General features: G+C 40.4%; 1 protein-coding gene across 2 annotated transcripts in view; it reads right to left on the bottom strand.

The window, feature by feature from the left end:
• The window catches only part of kaznb (kazrin, periplakin interacting protein b), a 114,562-nt gene extending 96,931 nt beyond the window's left edge, over positions 1–17,631 (bottom strand). The window contains exons 1-2 of one of the 2 annotated variants that reach the window (XM_034083515.2): positions 17,432–17,631; positions 17,218–17,313 (exon numbers count right to left, since the gene is read on the bottom strand). In XM_034083515.2, coding sequence (XP_033939406.1) covers positions 17,218–17,293 — 76 coding nt within the window. In that variant the 5' untranslated portion in view covers positions 17,294–17,313; positions 17,432–17,631. The remainder of the gene's footprint in view (positions 1–17,217; positions 17,314–17,431) is intronic. The other variant, XM_034083518.2, reaches the window with a different exon arrangement.
• Positions 17,632–19,977: the final 2,346 nt, after the last annotated feature.

The following is a 19,977-nucleotide window of genomic DNA, read 5'->3' as shown; positions in this document are numbered from 1 at the left end:
GCTTGGCTGTGTTGTTTATATGATCATTATAGGTATAAAAAAATAAGAGAATAAATGAAAAACAGGTATGAAATACTATATGACATTAAAAAATGAATAAAGTTTAAAAGGGGAGTGATTTGTAAAATATCCATAAAGAAATAGTAAATCTGTTTACAGTTCTGTGTTGAGAGATGTATCCATAGATCTCTTCATTTTGCTCTCAAAGTGCACCAGATTGATGCTTTTAACTTCAATATTTAAAAATCTTCCCGGGGGAGCTTGCCCCCGGACCCCCCTATGTGAGGTCCACACACCACCTATAAAAATAGCACTTTACCCCTGCTTACACCTATATGCCGTGAGCTGATTATCGAGCCTTCATTGTAACAGTTGCGGGAACACTGTGTATGTGCGTGGGGAGTGTTGCAGTAGAACATTCCACTGTAGCGCCCGGGACATTAATGGGAAACCCTAAATGTTTGAGCACCCTCTATGAAACGTCAAGCTACCCCACAGCATCCCCAAAATAAATCTCTGGCGCCACCCGACTTTTTTTTTTCCTCCAAAGGGGGGGCCTGACAGAAAAAGTTTGAGAACCACTGCATTAAGAGGTTACACTGAAAATGGTCCACTAGTGAGTTTGAATGCTTTGCATCAGTGTCAGATGGAAGCAATAGGTATGCAACAAGCTTAAAGAGGCCTCCTCACACAAATGTAGGCTTCGTCCGAGACATTTATAGGAGCATTAAGTGTTTGACATTGGACCTCAGTGAGGCGTGGGCTCTGGTGACTCTGGTGTCAGTAACAAATCCCACAAGAAAACTAGCAGCTAACCTAATGTTGTCTGACAAACTAGTGACTTTATACCCGCATTAAGGCGTATTACCGGGGGGCATGAATACAAAGCAGGCATTGAGCCTGATACATCTGTGGTGGTTTCCTGGTTCCTTAAAACACAGACACAAAAACAGACACACACACACACATTTCAAAATGTTCTTGTAAACTCAATCCTGCAGAATGATGACTCTTTTCAGTGTGTTTCACAATGAGCCTTTTCTTATGAAGAGCCGTTTATCACAAGCCCGGCTCGATTTGATGCCTTTGTGATGCATCAACTTGAATTCAATTCAGCTCCTCTCTGACATGCACACTCTGTACACATCTTAAGAGCTTCTTGACATTAAGCATATGCCTTCCTTTGTGGTATAAATTGGTACCACGTACAGTCAAGCTTCTCAACTTGTAAGCATCAGATTTATAGAGCGTAGGTTCAAACGTTGCTTTGCTCATTAGCTTTGACACTGTCAAAACAACATTGAACTTTTAGATAGCAAACGCGTCATGCTCCTTTTCAGCTATAACAAATAGAAAACCTTTCAGGAGCCTTTTTCTTCTTTCCTATTGCTAATGGAAATTAATTCTAAGTGAAAATAAATGCTTCCATTGTTGTTAGTATTTTCTGGTCAATCCAACTCTCATTCTCTCAATGTAACATTGACGTGCATACAGTGTGCACTGTCACTCCCGTCCGTGCACGGCGTGCCCTGCATGTTAAGGAGAAGCACCCGGGAGAATAGGCTATATTTCATCACCACAGGAGCGCCCACACTAACTACTAATGCAAATGTATACTGACTCAGAGCACAGCAGATTCTCCTCAGGATTGCTTTCTGCATCACAGTGTGTAGTGCAGTGAGGGATGGGAAGTGGGATGTCTGATGAATAAAGGATATTATTTACAATCACACTGAGCAGTATAACAAAGCTTACATTTTTCAGCTCAGGTAACCTATGTTAGCTACAATAAGAAAACTGTTTTGCAGATAAGACTATAAAATGTATTTTATGTCTTTATGTCTTTTATGTCTTTATTAGGATCCCCATTAGCACTAGCATGAGCATTGGCTATTCTTCCTGGGGTCCTCACACACTCAAAACATACATAAACATACATACAACAAAATTAAAACAAAACAAAACAGCTCATAATTTCATGCAATTTACAGTGAAATGAAGTGAAAACTAAAATGGTCATCCAATTATCGCCATCCTAAGGCCAAACAAAAGTAAATACAAATAAGTGTACATAATAATATATGCATACAAAGCCACAGGCACAGTTCAAATTTACTTTGTAATACTTAAATAATTTTTTAGCAACCTTTTGAAATGTACTTGAGAATTTTCCTGAATTATGTGAACCGGTAAAGAGTTCCAGCTGATCATGGCTCTGTACATGACTGTTTTCTGTCCCATATTTGATTTAGATTTGGGTAATACAAACCTTCCTTCTATTGTATGTCATGTTTGATAGTTATGTTGTGCATATTGCGCTATAAACCTTTGTGATAAAATATATCTGGTGAGTGAGTCACTGTAATATTTCTGACAACATTTAATAAAATATAAGTTGACCTCTGTCTGACAGTTAACCATTTCAGTGTCTCCAGCATTTCAGTGACTCTGGTTCTGTAGGAGCACTGCAGTGCACAACGTGCTGCCTTATTTTGTGCTACTTGTAGTTTGTTTAAATCTTTTTCAGCAGCACTAGACCATATAACCAAACAATAATCAAGCTGCGACAGAACCAAAGCATCCAAAACTTGTCTACTGACATCCATAGGCAAATATTTTACAATTATTTTTACAAGTGACACACCCCTTCCCATTTTACATACAACATTATCAATTTGTTTAGACCAAGATAATTTATGATCCAGGGTTATACCCAGCAATTTTGTCTCCTTGACCTGTTCAATTTCAATATGGTTTAAATGTAGTTGCAATTTTGGTTCACCTTTTAACTGATAATTTGATCCTATTAATAACGATTTTCCTGCATTAAGTACCAACTTATTATTTATGACCCACTCTGATATCAGTAGTAGATCTTTATTCATAACATTTGTCAACTCTCTTGTAGTTGATGCTGCATAATATATTGTTGAGTCATCTGCATACATTACAATTTTAGCTTTTTCTAACACTAATGGTAGGTCATTTGTAAAAATAGAAAATAAAAGTGGTCCCAAACAACTACCCTGAGGTACATCTTTGAGAGACTTCCATTAAAAAAAACTGTTTGACTTCGATTTGTCAGGTAACTTTCTAACCACTTCAGCGTTTCAAAATGAAAACCATATTGTTCCAGCTTGTGTAACAACAAAGAATGGTCAATGACATCAAAAGCAGAACTAAAATCGAGTAGAACTGCACCCACTAACTTCCTATTATCTAGTTCGCCCTTCCAGTCATCTGTCATTTGTGTTAAAGCGGTGCATGTGGAATGGCCAGGTCTGTAAGCATGTTGATACACAGTATTAAGTTTGTTACCTTCAAAGTATTTTTGTATTTGATTGACAATTATTCTCTCCATTATCTTTGTTAATGCTGGTAATAAACTTATTGGACGGCTATTTGTACCAGAAAATGGTCCAGCTGGATTTTTTGCAAGTGGAATAATTTTTCCTATTTTCCATGCCTGTGGGCAAATACATTTATCAATACTCAAATTTATAATATGACAGATAGGCTCTGCAACAAAATTAGCAACATATCTAAGAAATGTACCAACTAAATTAGCCACTCCTGGTGGTTTATCATTACATTTACCTAGTAGACATTCAACATCTGTAATTGTCACTTTTTCTATTTTAAATGTACACTTCTTATTTTTCATAATTAAATCCTTTATTAGAAATGTGGAGTTACTATTTATAGTTTGATTCATATTTCTCCTCAAATGTTTTACTTTATCAAGAAAATAATCATTCAGATGATTAGCAATTTGTACTGGTGTTGTCAAAAATGTCCCATCCACCTCAAGATATGTTGAGGTGGATTTCGGCTTACGGCCCATCATGCCATTCACTAAACTCCACAGTTTTTTGTTGTCGTCCTTTATCTCTTTAATTTTATTTCCATAATACAACTGTTTTTTCTTTTTATTTAATGCTGTAACATAATTCCTTAACCTTCTATAAATGTGCCCATCTGACTCATAACTTGATGAGAGCTACATTTTTTGCATCATCTCTTTGTTTCATTAGATCCCTTAATTCCTCATCTAACCAGGGTGCTCTAAAGTTCCTTACAGTCTGTTTTCTAAGTGGAGCATGTTTATCAATCACCTGCATGAATAACAAATTAAAGACATCAAGAGCATCATCTGGATCGACTTTCTCAATAACATGTTTCCAACATATCTTTTGAACATCCTGTATAAATGACTCTTCACTAAAATATTTCATTGATCTCCTCACAATGACTTTTGGTCCAGCTCTTGGCACCTTTGTCTTTCTCACGATAATTATTAAATTATGATCAGAACACCCTACTGGAATTGATATTGCCTGAGAACATACATGGCTAAAATTAGTAAATATATGATCAATACAAGTTGCACTTTTTGACCCATCTTTCTTTATGCAAATCCTAGTAGGTTTAGTCACCATTTGTAGCAAGTTACATGTATTAATTACTGTCTGCAGCTTGTTTTTAAGGGCACAGTGTAACATATTCCAGTCAATATTTAAATCTCCGATAAAATAAATCTCTCTGTCAAGATCAGAAACTTTGTCTAACATTTCACATAATTTGTCTAAATAAAATAAGTTTGCATTTGGAGGTCTGTAACAACATCCTACCAACAAAGGTTTCAAGTGAGGTAAATTAATTTGCAACCAAAGTACTTCAATATCAGCAGACATCAAATCATATCTCACTTTAGCTGGTATTTGCTTTTGAATGTATACTGCCACCCCACCTCCATATGCATTCCTGTCCTTTCTAAATATTCTATATCCATCAATATCCACAGCAGCGTCATTAAATGTGTCATCTAAGTGAGTTTCAGATATTGCTAACAAATGAATACCACATGATAATATTTCCTCTATCTCAGACACTTTATTTCTTAAACTACATATATTTATGTGAGCCAATTTAAACCCTTTACTTGGTAACTTATTCAACATTAAGATGGCAATTTAAATGTTATCTCTTTTTCACTTCCTATCAAAATGAGAGCTGAACTAAAACATACATGTAACACAATTTCAACCACACACACCATCACATACATAACCCAACATTTATCTGCACATAGATTGCTATAAATGTGCATACTCACTCGCTCAATTAGACGAGCTTCCCGGTAGCTCCCAAACATTTTTAAATAATAGTATGAAATAGATTCATGGTAATGTCTCGCAACACTAGATCTAATCAATACATCAAAATTATATTTTAGGAGGAATAAACAACAATAGAGACAAGTTGAAATTTGTCTCTATTCAAAATCTAATAAACATAAATTCATACTCGCAGATGATGAAGTAAATAACTTCAAATAAATGAGTAGATAACTCAGACCAATGAATATTGGCCTACAAGAAAATAAAACAATTGTGGAGATCACCAAAACTGCAACAATTCCCATTTTCATAATACAATTAATTTCTTCTCCTATATGTATAATCATACCATCTATCAGGTCATGTCAATCAGTCATTTCCCACCTTCACTTCTGGTTTGAACTGAAACCGGGCTTATCACTGTTTTATAGAAATGCTCAGCTTCACTACAGTCCCGATAAAGTTTGGTTTGTCCATTGAAGGTTACGATGAGCGTTGCGGGGAACAATAGTCCATGCCTCACCTCAGCCTTGCGCAGCTTCATCCTGACGTCATTGACTAGGGCTCTCTTCCTGGCAATATCCGGAGTAATATCAGGAAATATCTTCACTCGCATGTCACGGAAAAGAATCTCTCCCTTGCTTCTTGCCAGCTTCAAGATAGTGCTCCGGGTCCGTATAGGTCTGGGTCCGGATCCGGACCGCGGTCCGCCTGTTCCTTAGCTTGATATCTCTGCATAGTGACAATCATAGGTCTGGGTCTCAAATCAGTCCCCTGCCCAATCCTGTATGCAATCTCGACTGCCAGTTCACATGAGAGCTCACTTCCGAACACCTCCTTTAAAAAGTTTGTCACAAAGGCAATGGGATCGCTCTTCTCAATGTCCGTTTTCAGTCCAATCACACGTAGATTAAACTTTCTGCTTTGAATCTCCATCCTCTCTATTTTGTCTTTGAACTCTTTGTTTTCCTTCATTAGATTGCCATTTGCGGTTTCGAGTATAGCAATCCTACAATCCATGTCGGTTATCCCCTCCTCCATATCACCGAGCTTCTGACAACATGAGTCAAGTTCTCCCTTTAAAGCATCAAGCTGCGGCTGGAATTTCTCGAAAGCAGCCCCTATCCCCTCTCTTATTATGGAGCGGATTAGTACCGACAGCTCCGAGTGGTTCACCTGCGAGGCCCCGCTCTCCATGGCGTTCTCCTCTGCTCCTTGTGTGTCAATCACTCCCGAAAGACCGCTGCTCTCATTCAATGGCACTTTAGCCTTTTTGTTTGGTTTCTTCGGTGGCATTACATTCCCCACATCGTATTTCGCTATAAACTTTGAGTGATCAACTTGCTCATCTGATCATAACCTGATTTCTCAAAAAGTTTGCTACGGGAGCTACACGCTCTCAGACTTCACACACAACTTCCACGCATGCGCATCAGGAAAACTAAGACTCTTATTTTATACAATTGTTAGTTCTCTTCAATTTGTGTGTTGACGGTTATCTTGTCCTAGCCTCCCTCTCCTCCTTCCCCTCCTCTCTCTGTCTACTCAGTGGTGTATTGTAGCAGATTAACACTGGTGATTGGGAAACAGCTCAGCATGTGTCTGCAGAGGGCTGAGCTGTGTAACTAAGGGGTTTGTGGCAGGCAGAGAGGCAAATAGAGGCCAGCAGTACTGGGCACGGGGAGGCAGATTCGCCGAGTCAGCAGACACTCAGGCAGAGGGTTCAATGACGCAGAAAACACGGCGGGGACGTGTGCTGCAGGCTGGAAGCTGCTCTTTGAATTCATTAAGAACATCTTTCATCAGGGCAAACTGTGTTTTGTCTTTCCGACCTGCAGCTGATTGACAAAGAAAGTGTGTGTTTACACTGGTACTTAAACTTACACCACACTTACTTCATTCACACAACATTACACAAACACCCAGGGATACACACTTGTAAGCATTGAGACGCCAAGATGAGCAGGATTAGCCAGACTGTAAAAGATGATGTCGATTATACCTTTAAAAATCTCCTGCAGCTCGGACTATACCCAGCAGATCGAGCAGTGACAAATATAGCCGCTTTAAAGTGGAGATGAGTGACTATTAAATCCGGGAGATGTGGTCGCTGAGCGCACAGTGTTCAGCTTATGTGCATCCACTTCAAATTGTGCAATAACCTCACTTTCGTATGCGTGTGTGTGTCAGAGGGAGATAGAGAAAGAAAGAGCGGGAGATTAAGAGGAAGAGGAGGTACAACAGTTCAAAGTGTGGGAATTACTAGAATCCTTTGAAACAATGCAGCAATGTATGAAATGCCTCAGAAATAGCAAAGCACTTTGCCTTCAATAAATCCGGGAGACACAATAAAGCACTTTGAGTTTGGGGGAGTGCTGCAGCAACAAATTGCCTTTTGTGAAACACTCAGGGATATAGCATTCGTCAGGTTGAAATTAGTTTTGTAAAAGCAAGTGAAGCATTATGTTGTGCCCCCTGTTCAGAAATGTTACATACATTAATACAGTATTAGACCAAAACGGTAATGCGCTTAAGCTCCAGCACAGACATGTATTGGACCTTGCCTTGTCTTTCTCGCCAATTATCTTTTTGCAACTTCGTTCTAAAATTCCCCTTTGATAATAAAAGGTTGACCATCTTCACCTTGTTTTCTGAACCTAGTGTTCACTTTCATGGTTCACAGATATAAATGAATGGGGAGGGAACACTATGATTAATACACTATATATACAATTTAAACCACCCTCCCTTCATGTGTGCTTATTATTTCTGACGGTTGAAAATAATTATTAATGCAAGTATATAAGACATGCATCAGAAAGAAAGAAAGGAAGTGGTAGCAGTCCGTTCCTGAGGGTTGCTTCCCTTCCCAATGTGTTGGATTTTCCACGCCATAAAACCCAGTCATAGTCTGTCAGGAGCTCCATCATGCAGCACATGTTGCATCATATTCCTCTAGCCAGGGGCGGCGGGTATTGTAGGCTAGGGAAGGCTAAGCCTTCCCAAATATTTGTGTCACTGCATCCTGGTAAAATTAAAATATAATGTATAATGTCTGTGTCTTTGACATTAGCGCTGCTATGCAGCCACCTGTGCCCTGTACTACGAAGCCAGTTCAACATACCCTAGTTATCTTAACTAACCCTAACAAACGAGATCTCGCAAAGCGGTCCTACGAAGCTGGTTATCAACTCGGTAAATCAAGCCAGGGATTCTCTCCAGCTGAGAGCGCGTTCACGTGAAAGGGGCGGGGTTAGCAACATTTGACCAATCAAAAACAGGGACAAGTGTACTGACAGCGCAGCGTCATACTTCATTAATGAAAAGTAAACTAATATTAGACAAATATGAGCTTTAAACATCGATGACTTAAACATATAATCCAGGATACAAGCCACATAATTAGACAATACAGAACAACTGGTTACAAAATAAATAAACTACAGAGTGTTTGAAAGCGTACAACAGTTTTATGATATCACTGCCCCATCTAAGACATGAGTGGATCGGACTTTAATTACATTTGAGTTGAGTGTTTCGTCAACCTAATGTGTTGCTTAAAATAATACTTCTGCATACAGTATGTGACACTGTAAGTGTTGCACGGCCAGATACGGCTCAAGAAGCTGACTCAGATAAGGAATATGATATATGATGATATTATATGATCGACAGTGTTGGGCAAGTTACTTTTAAATAGTAACTAGTAGGGGTGTAACGGTACACATGTGTACCGAAGTGTACCGAACGAATATAATGTTAAACGTAAAAAATTGAGAACGTGAACAACTTCTTGGAAGTAATCTCAGGTGCTGCGTCGCAGCATTCAGAGTAATTTTCTCCCATTGTGTTCAACGCGTCATAGAGCGAGCAAGTCATTTCATTGGACGAGCTGGTCAGAGGGATGCGTTCAAATGCAGTCAGTAATTTGAGGAACTGTCGAAATGGCGAACGCAGATAAAGTTGAGCTCGAAAATCCTCCAGCATCATTGCAGTCTCCGGTTTGGGAACATTTTGGTTTCGCAGTTACGTACAAGGATGACGGACAAAGACAGGTGGACCGAACCAAAGCTGTTTGTCGGCATTGTTCAACTAACATTGGTTACGCGCAGGGCCGGCCCTGACCAATTTGCCGCCCTAGGCAAGATTTTAGCTGGCGCCCCCCCCCCCCCAAAATGCAGACACTCACTATGATTCGCACGTGCATGGTTGTGGTATGACTACAAAAACAAAGATATTGACACAAGATGTGTGCAACTGTATTTAGTTTCCTATCCATTTGAACATGATTTAAGTGTGGGGGGGGGGGGGTGGCTCCTCTAGGGGGGTCCGGGGGCATGCACCCCCGGGAAGACTTTTTTTTTTTTATATTGAAGTTAAAAGCATCAATCTGGTGCACTTTGAGAGCAACATTAGGAGATCTATGGATACATCTCTCAACACCCATATGAAACAGAACTGTAAGCAGATTTTTTTTTTCTTTATGGATATCTTACAAATCACTCCCCTTTCAAACTGTATTCTTGTTTATTAATAACAATAACAATAGTTTGGGGGGTTGGATTTATTTTAAATTAATACAAATACAAAATTGAAACCTATAATTGCACACTAAAACCATTATTTCAAAAAAAGAACAATTTCACATAAACCTTTGGTTTTTACTGGGACTGGGGCAGTTCAACTTGATTTTGGGGGGGGGTGTGTGCCATAGTTTATGGGTGCTGTACACAATATAGGCGTAGTTCTGTTAGTATAAGATAATAAGATGTACTTTGTTGATCCAAAATCGGGAAATTGTGTTGTTATGAAATTAAAAAAAAATATATATTTTTTTTAATTTCTAACTTTTTTTTTTTTTCAATTTTCGGCGCCCCCTATGGGTTGATGCGCCCTTAGCATTCGCCTATACTGCCTATGCCGAGGGCCGGCCCTGGTTACGCGGCTGGCAATACATCAAACTTGCACACTAATTTGAAAAGGCATCACCGAACGTGAATATCACCGGTACCAAAAGACTGAAGTGCAAACCCAACTCCCATTAGCATTTAAGCCTCCACCACTCGCAAAAACTTCAGACCGAGCCAAAGCTATTACAAACGGCAAATATCCTTATGTTGCCATGTTAGCAAAGCGCTACCTGGCTGTATCTGGTACCTCTGTCCCTAGCGAGAGGGTGTTCTCCACAGCAGGAGACATTATAAAACACCGCATTATAAAAGTACCGCAGTGTGAACGACGTCACTTCTTCTTCTTCTTCTTCTTCTTCTTCTGCTTTGGGTTTACTGGCAGGCCGCAAACCACTTCACGGCGTATACTGCCGCCCAAAGTCCCCGGCCGGAAGTCCCCGGAGTTGGGGACTCGGAAGGCTTCAGGAGAAGCTGCTGGGACTCCCAGCAGCTTCTACTGAAGCCTTCCGAGTAAATCGCCAGAACGCCGACACCTCCTCATCTCCCATGTTTTATTTTGTGTTGCCATAAGTTAGTCTCTCTGCGTTTCTGCGCTGGGCTAATGCTAATAATGCTAATGCGAGGATAATAAAATGGCGGCTTCACAAAGCTTTTTGGGAGTTTTACGGGGCGTGGTTTGCAATCCGCCCAGCCAATCAGGAATATAGCTCTTTTCTCAAAAAAGAGCCGCTCGAAAGTCCCTGCTCTCTAGCAGGGACTTTCGAGGGGGTAAAAAGGTTCGCATGAACTACTTTTAGTACCGGCTCTTTTTGGTGTGAACGCGATCATGAACTAAGTTCGCATGAACCTTTGTGGGAAAAGTACCGCAGTGTGAACGCGGCTATTGCTAGTGCCAGCAGATCTGCCCTTTCAGCAAGCAATGTGGACAAGTTCATCTTTCTTTAAAACAACATGAAAATACAATGACAAGCAAGTCATAATGTCAAGCTGGCTGCTTAGGTACTAGTACAGTTCAGTTCAAATACAGATTATTTCAGTTCATCGAAATGCTGCACCTTAATGTTTATTTTATTATATTTTGCATTTATTTGAGTGAATATTCATAGTTTAATAATAATTAAAAACCCAAAACTAATAGTTTATGTTTTGTGAGTACTAGAACAGTAGCTACAGTTCAAATACAGATTATTTCAGTTCATCGAAATGCTGCACCTTAATGTTTATTTTATTATATTTTGTATTGATTTGAGTGAATACATTATTCACAGTTTAATAATAATTAAAATGTTTTGTGATAATTTGTTCTGCTGTACCGAAAACGTACCGAACCGAACCGTGACCTAAAAACCGAGATACGTACCGAACCTAAATGTTTGTGAACCGTTACACCCCTAGTAACTAGTAATAGTTATAGTTACTGCTCTCAAAAAAGTAACTAGTTACTAAATTATAAAAGTAACTAGTAACAAGTTACTTTACTTTAAAAATAATAACAATACAAATACAAGTTTTTGTGTTGTTCTGTGGCACCGTAAGAGAAAAGACAACTCCCAACATGTACATTAGTTAGGTGCTTCAGGAGATTGGCATTGCTGTTATTCGATGTGGACAATGCTTTCTGTCCTGCACACAGTTTACATTTGACCGTAATATGTTTTGCGTCCTTTATCCCCACAAATTGAAAATAGTGGTTATATCTCCAAGTTGTAAATGCGCTGCTGCTCTCGCTGATACTTGCATCTGCCATAGTGTGTGTGTGTGCTGGTGGTGGGCATTGCCGTGTGTGTGTTGGCAAGTGTTTGTGTGTCTGTGTATTTTCCCCATAAGGCAAGACCCGCCCAACTCTGTCTCTGATTGGCTTACCCTGACATGTTACCCCGCGTTAACCAATCATCACTCCTCTCTGGTCACTTTCACTTTTCCATGGTGCTGTGAGAGGACATCACTGTATTCGCCTGTAAATTACATCCGCAGGGAGATTCGGTTCAGTTGGATCACATAATGTAACGCAGTAACGCACCCATTTAAATCACAGTAACTATAACGGCGTTACTGAATGGGAATAGGTAACTAGTAATGTTATTAGTTACCGCAAAAGGTAGTTGCGTTACAGTAACGCGTTAGTTTGTAACGCGTTAGTCCCAACACTGATGATCGATGATCAGATTGATGATGTGATATGAATGATAAGTGCGACCAGTGGCGGTTCGAGACCAATTTGACAGGGGGGGCCACTGGGGGGCCAGTCATTTTCTGAGGGGGGCACAATAATAATAATAATAATAATAATAATCCTTATATTTATTATAGCGCTTTATCAAAACAATAAAGGCAGGACGAAAAAGAGAACTAGACAGTATGAAGTAATTGTGCATAAGAAAACAATGCAATACAGTTATTGGTATTTGCTTCAGTACACTTATTTATTTCAGATAGAGCTTATAGTTATTACTGTTAGCTTCAGCTTAAGTTATAGTGCAATGTTTGCACTAACACCATATTTATATAAACATAAAGGCAATGAACAGTTACATCTCTACTTTACATAAGGGTGTCTGCACAATTTCACATTACAACAACAACAAAAAGTTGTTAGGGGGGCCACAGGGGGGTCAGAGGTCAGTGTTAGGGGGGCACTGGCCCCCCTGGCCCCCCCTAGAACCGCCCCTGAGTGCGACACGTCGGCGTCTTCTCTGCATACGGCAGTTTAAACTGTATTTCCTTTATCCTGTAATATGACTTGAGAGATTTAAACTCCGCAAACTGAGTTGATCTCTTTTCTATAGACGCCGGAGGCGGACAGCGTCAGGTAAAACAAGTTATTTAGCCTTCCCAAACCTGAGCCTCACGTGCCGCCTATGCCTCTAGCCAAGTACCTATCTTCTTGTCACGCTGTGAGTAACAGCTCAGGAGTTCATGAAGCTCAACGCAATACACTTTCGCCTGTCAGTGAGGAGACTTTTGTCAGTCAAGAAGTCTGTCGAAGAGCAAGCACGTCGAGTCTGAGAGAAAACACCAAACTAATGCAGTCAGCTTACTCCCATCGGTTTATTGATCACCCCGAGGGAAAGTGTTCTAATGAAGATACATATGATCCCCTGCCATTAAGAACTAGAGGAGCGTTTGCAAATAAATACATAGAATTAAAACTCAATCAAATGTAGCACGCTGCTACACATCAAACAGCTTCTACATGTATTCAACCAACATGGAATATAACTTTAACAGATACTCACAGCAGCTTTTGTAGACTTACAGAATCAGTTTGACTGACCCGAAACTGTCGTAGCGAGCTGACTGACGACCGACGGGGTCTGCCACTCTCAGCTCTACTGGGGTTCTTTAATGCAATATGGAGATTAGAGGAAGTGATTTTCAGTGCTGCTGGAGATACCCAGAGAGACAGGGATCAATAATATAAGTAAGCATACATAAACCATTGAGGCATTGACTGGGCCAATTGAGCATCGGTCGCATATCTTTTTCTTTTTTTGATGTATTTTATTACTTCTACCAAGAGTGGAAGTTTAATACATTTGGCCAAAATGATGTTAGCTCTTATTAGATTAGATTCAGTAGACACCTGCACTGAAAAAATGACTCAATTAAAGAAGCCCTTTAAAGAGCCTTACTCCCTCCGAATCAAATACTATTAGGTTTGATAGCCGGCAGCTAGGGAGTCTAATAGTGACAAGCACATTGGCCGAAAGCCAACACCTTGACCTCCCTGAGCAGAGACACCAAGATGGCTCGACACGAGAGGGAGAATGGAGCTATTCAGAGTTTAAGCCTCTGTAGACCTCACTGCAGCGGACAAGCTCACACTGCACCCGATCCTCACATCACTTTGGTTTAGTGGAGCAGAAAGGTGACTGAGACAGGATATGGTCATCTGGGCAAGAAGGAGGCCAGTCTGAGCATGCAGAGATTTGTGCAAACGCAGTGCAAATTAAGCTTTTTTTCATGGAGCTTCTAGCCAGTATAAACATCTTTTTTGCTGCAGTTGGTTTAGGGGCAAGAAGTAGGACAACATGTTAGTAAAACTAAAAGCAAAGATAAAGAGGAGAGAATTCTACCAGGGATGAAGAGGAGACAAAAACAAAGTCAAGATGTAGTTAATAATGCATGGAGTTCTCAGAAACAGCAGCTTTACTTGCCATTCGACTGGGGAAAAATTATAGAAGAGGCAAAGATCCACTAAGGAAAAAAAGGCTGTTTGGACCAAAGGACTCTCTTGCTTTAGATTTGCTTAATATATGTGTCCATGTAAGAATTAGTCTTAGCACTTATATGGCTCTGCACAGCGGGAAAATAATGTTTTATCTCTAAATGGCTGCATATCATAGAACACATCTATCATTTCAAGATGCTGCAGTGTTTGTTCACAAAAAGCTCTTTGTTTTCATCAAAACATATTCTCATAACGACTTCTCCTTTTTTTTTGCAAAACAATGTCACTCACTTAGAATAAAATCTCAGATAAATACATCAAAACACAATAGCAGCCTAACTGGAACTGTGATTTGCTCCTCTTGCTTGTGCGTGCATTCTGACAGCCAAGCCGTTCAATGTGGCCCAATCAAACAGAATTTGCATAAGGCAGATATTGTATACACATCACATCACACTTTCATGTGGCCTTTCATAAAAGAAGAAATAGACACAGTGATCGGAGTGAAAACAGATACTGTATGAATATTTTACAAATAAGTTATTTTGTTTTAAGAGGAAACTCAATCTAGGAGGCTAGTCAGCACTTTATATTATTTAGATTTACGTTTTACTTCATCACTAAATAGTTAATATAATATACCAGTTGTAAACCCCAACATAAGATATTGATAAGTTGCATGATAAGTTCTGAGGGTCCGAAAAACAAATAAACAAACACATTTTTTTACTGTAAAAATCTGAATACTAAGATGTTTTAAAAGATGCAGTTGCTGCTGCTGTTAAATGCAAAGAATGATACATGTGTTTCTATTATTTATCACAGAACAAAATTATAGAAAGACCGGTCTGTGTAATGACGTACAGATCGACAGCAACACAAACTGCACCCTTTCAAAATGATACAGAACAAAACCAAACAATATAACGTTTATGTAGGGCGGATTTAAGCAGTGTTGTTTTGTTCTGCATTAGTTTTAGCTAAGTTTATTTAATAAAGTGGCACCTAAGTATAGTTGATCTTAAGTATATAATCTATTTATTCTCCTGTGTACAGATGTATTTCAGAATTGTATTTTAAAGGCTAGACAGACTCAGCTATGATTTGATAAGCATCTTCAACCCTGCCACACCCTCCTCTTGTTTTACCTCTCTTGTATACAGTGATGCCCTCTAGATAAACTGACCATACATAAATCCCTGCACGGCATGCTTTTAGATTAATACAAGGCCAGTATATTTGAAAATCACGACTAATATGTTTGACTTTCCAGCGTCTGAATACAAATGATTTACACGTAAATTCTGCCAGGATGGCTCTCCCTGTTCGCGATATAAAACATCAAATACAGATCAGCAGCACTCCAAAAGCACTCAGTTAGCAAAGGTGTTTCCAGGGTTTCACTTGTATAAAGCACAATAGCCTAGGGGCGTGCAACCCTTTAACAGTAATGTGTCCTTATCAACACTGTATTAAGCCAACATAAACATTCAAACTAACTGCATTATTTATAAAAAAGGGTGCAAAGAGGAGGAAAGGAACATCAGCAAAGACAACAACAATCCACAGCGCAGGATACTCTTGTTCATTCTCTTAAATACCTCTATGTATCAAATGTGAATAATAAATCCCAAAAGATGAAATCCTGCACCACTGATTATTAAGAAACACGTGTGAAAAGAGAATGCATTTTTCCAGCTCAGGATATGACTGACGTGTTTCCATTATTAGCAACACAAAGCGCTGTCTTGGCTGGGTTATTTCTGATGATACACACTTTGAAACTGCACTCAGACACTTCTCTCTGCAGGTGGTAATGAAGGGAAACATAGGGAAATCAAACCGATGTGGCAAAGCCAATGTATGGGATGCAATTCTAAAGGCAGTTATATTTTGTATGTCTGCCCTGGGCTCGCCTCATTAGCCATCATAACACTGTGTGAGATGTGCATAGGCATCAAAGGCATTGACTAAGTTCTCACAGCACAACTCTATGAGGAGCGATACCAGGGCAGATGAGGGAGGAGGCACCAGACACTTTCATTCTGGAAGCAAGTCAATCACTGCTCCTCTTTCCTCCCCAGGGAAATATGTATTCTTTCTGACCATGTGCATTACATAATAAGATATCAGTCGAAGTATGCTTCATTTGCAGCGCTCCAAGGTTGTGTTCAATGTTCCTGCGGCTCTGACTATCTTGATAGATTTAGTTTTCAATAATTCAGCTATCAGTCTGAGCTCTGAGAGTAGCTCTGATAGTGTCTCTGTCTGTCAGACTCAACCTCGCTAATACCGTGCACCTGCATTATGAATACATTTCAGCTAGCATCTGTCATACTGTTTATACAACTGACAGTAAAAAAATATGGATTTGCTACTTTCGAATTCAATGAAATTGGTAAATGACATGCAGTGTTCTTTGCTAACAAACCTTTAAAACTGTAAACACAACAACAAATACAGCATTTCTGATTTATCTTTCTTCATCAAGTCCTAAAAAGTGCACCCTTTATCACAATGCGACCCTTAGCCAAGCTTAGCCACAGCCCCAAGTTCAACCTAAAGAAAATCTGAAAAAACATGCCTTTGTAGCTCCCCCCTTAAAATAAAATAGTTGCCTGCACAAGTTCATGTATCCAACCTTTTTCTCAGCAACTTCCAAGCCAACAGAAACATCAACAACAATCACAATAGAAATAAATAATAATGTCTTCTTTCCCTATACATAAGCATGCACATCTTCCCACGAATAACCCAGTTTTTCTGTTTTACCCCCAAAGAAACTCTGTTTTGTCGCAGCAGCAACAGTCCAGAGAGATTTAAGCTATCATCCTCTTATCTTTTTTTGTACCTTCAAAAGATGTTTGTTGCACCTCAGTATCTCACTAAATTAAACTGGCAATAAGATTGGATCAGGAAGAAATGCTGAGGGTGGAGATCAGTTCCGCTGACATGCGGGACACGCAGCAGTCTAATGATTTGTCAGGAGGCACGAGGTTTAATTGCGGCTACTCACTGGCGTGCATGAGCTGTCCCTGGCGTCCAAACACCTGGGAGAAGGTGGCATGGCTGCAGGTGAGGGTGTCCTCCATGGCTGTCCCACTGGCACACGCTGAGGAGAGAGGAGGGGGATAAAGGAAGGTCAGCAACACTGCGTCACATCAAGACGGAAAAAGAGCAGAGGATGAGGGAGGAAAAAGAAGAGGGAGAAGAGGGGGGATGGGGCTTGCCTTCAGTTGTAGAAGCTGGTGTGGGATCTCTGGTGATGACTGCTTTCCTCTGGACCCGTCCTGCTGCTGCTGCTGCTGCTGCTGCTGCTGCTGCTGCTGCTGCTGGGGAGCCAAATACAGCCCCTCGCTGCTCACACCAATATGAGCAGAATTGCTCGCCGCACAGATAATGGGAGGGGGTGTGCCTGCCTGCGTGTCAGCATGTAAGTGTGTGTGCGCAACAGAAAGTTCTCTGAATGTGTGCCTGTGTGTGCCTGTGTGTGCGTGTGTGTGTGTGTGTGTGTGTGTGTGTGTGTGTGTGTGTGTGTGTGTGTGTGTGTGTGTGTGTGTGTGTGTGTGTGTGTGTGTGTGTGTGTGTGTGTGTGTGTGTGTGTGTGTGTGTGTGTGTGTGTGTGTGTGTGTGTGTGTGTGTGTGTGTGTGTGTGTGTGTGTGTGTGTGTGTGTGTGTGTGTGTGTGTGTGTGTGTGTGTGTGTGTGTGTGTGTGTGAGAGTAATGTAGTAGAGCAGGCAGCTGGGCTGTAGGCACAGTTTCTGATCTTGTGCTTCGTCTGTGCAGGCTGACAGTCCTCTGCGGCTCCAGACAGGCTGGGTTGAAGGGGAAGAGCAAAGAAGAGGGGAAGACAGGGGTGAGCACAGTGACTATGGAAGGTAAAAGTCAATCGTCCCTCCTCCCCCCTCACTCTGAGTGTGAGTACACAGCAGCGTTTGTGCTCTGGGAGCAGAACAGGACTGTTGTTTTCTGGTAGGTGTTACTATGCCCCCTTTTCTCTCCTCCCTCTCTTCAGCCCTCATTTGCAGAGCCTCAGCAGTAACATCTCTCTCTGCCTCTCCTGTTCTCCCTCAGATCTCTTACTCTCTCCACCCCACCCCATGCAAATCCCCTCGATCCATCTTAAGGCTCGGGCCGCTGCTGGGAAACAGATTCTAGCAAACTCGAGTGCTTCATCCTCCCCCTGTGCTGAGGGAAAAAAAGGAGGATGAGAAATTGGAGAGGTTGAATAGAAAGGGAAAAGTAGGGCTGGTAGTACAGCTGGTGGTTTCCAGAGGCTTCGTCTTGAAAAGGAATTGTATAAAACTGCTGAGTATAAAATAAAAATGAGCTCATACTCAACAGAAAAATAACTCTTGTAACTGCTACTTGTTTTGCTATGTACCTTAATAGCCACAGTGAAGTAGTAAAAAAAGGAGACATACTGGCATGTGTGGAAAAAAACTCCACACGGTGCAGCTAAGCGACACACCAAGGTGTAATAAAGGATTAACAGTGACATGAGATCAAATGAGCACATGTTACGAGATCCTAAAATACCCTTCCAGGCCTTGGAGGCACAGCGGTTGGCATGGAGACCTCTTCTACAGACAAAACTCCAACATGTTAGTATCACACTAAAGCCATTGCTGCACTGTCTAGTCTCTCTGCAGTGGGTACACTTGAGTTAAACAGACAATTTCCTACCAAGCAACAACAAGAGAAAACATTGTCAGGAAGCCCATTGTGATAAAGCCATCTCTCACACCACTGCCCTGCAAGGCGAGCACATCAGGGACTCGACCGCAGCACTCACGTCCTCGCATCACATCCTCCTGTTTTGAAAGGAAATGGCAGGAGACTGGGCGGATGGCTCGGGTATTTGGCTGACTTAAGCAGGTGGTTCTGCAGGTGAAAAGATAACAGCAATACAGGAAAACCATACCCCCTATCATGTATTGACAGCATAAAAGCAAAAATAACTGACATTGATGTGTTTCACAATGTCCAAAGCAGTTAAAAAAAAGAGCATGACGTAGAATACAAACATGACGAAAAAGCAGAATGCTAAGGTCAAACTGAAGCCAAATTTAACAAGGAGAAGACTTGATACTTCACTTTCAAGTCTGAGAGATGAATGCCCAACAGAATGAATCTCCTCTCTGTCTTCATTAGCTTTAATGACATTCTCTTTGAACAGGAAGTAGAGGCAGAATTAGGTTTTTTTTTGGAGGCTTTATATTGTCATGTATGAGCAGCTGTCTCTCCCTCCGACTCTGTCTCCCATCACTGGCAGCTATCTTTCTGTAGAAGACAAATAACTTTATAATTTAAAGCCACTGATCAAGTATGATCAAGATACCTTTTTCAAATATATATTTTGTTGTAATAAAATAAAACACTAGCTTATTTTCGAGGTGATTAATCGATTAGTTGATAGACAGAAAAAATTATGAGGCATCCATTTTCTATAAATGTGTGAATAATTAAGATAATTTTCAGACCACAATGCCTCCAATCCAGTTTCTTCAACGTAAGAGCAATTAAAAATAATCTATTATAAATGATATTGCACCAAGGCTAAATATCCTGTGGCATAATTTAGGGACTTAATGTAATCAAATTAGAAAACAAATTAGCACTGTAAACATTACAGCAGCGTGTCACCATGTTAGCTGTTGTTAGCATTTAGCTCAACACACTGTTGTGTCTCAGTACAGAGCTGCATGCATGACTGTAAACCGTCATGTTTAGAGACGTCAACTGGGTTGTAATGTTTCATTTAACTTCAGGAGTC

The sequence above is a fragment of the Pseudochaenichthys georgianus genome, chromosome 5 (assembly GCF_902827115.2).
Source record: "Pseudochaenichthys georgianus chromosome 5, fPseGeo1.2, whole genome shotgun sequence".
Lineage (NCBI taxonomy): Eukaryota > Metazoa > Chordata > Actinopteri > Perciformes > Channichthyidae > Pseudochaenichthys > Pseudochaenichthys georgianus.
The sequence above is the reverse complement of the archived record's forward strand: the minus strand, read 5'-3'. Positions and strand labels throughout refer to the sequence as shown.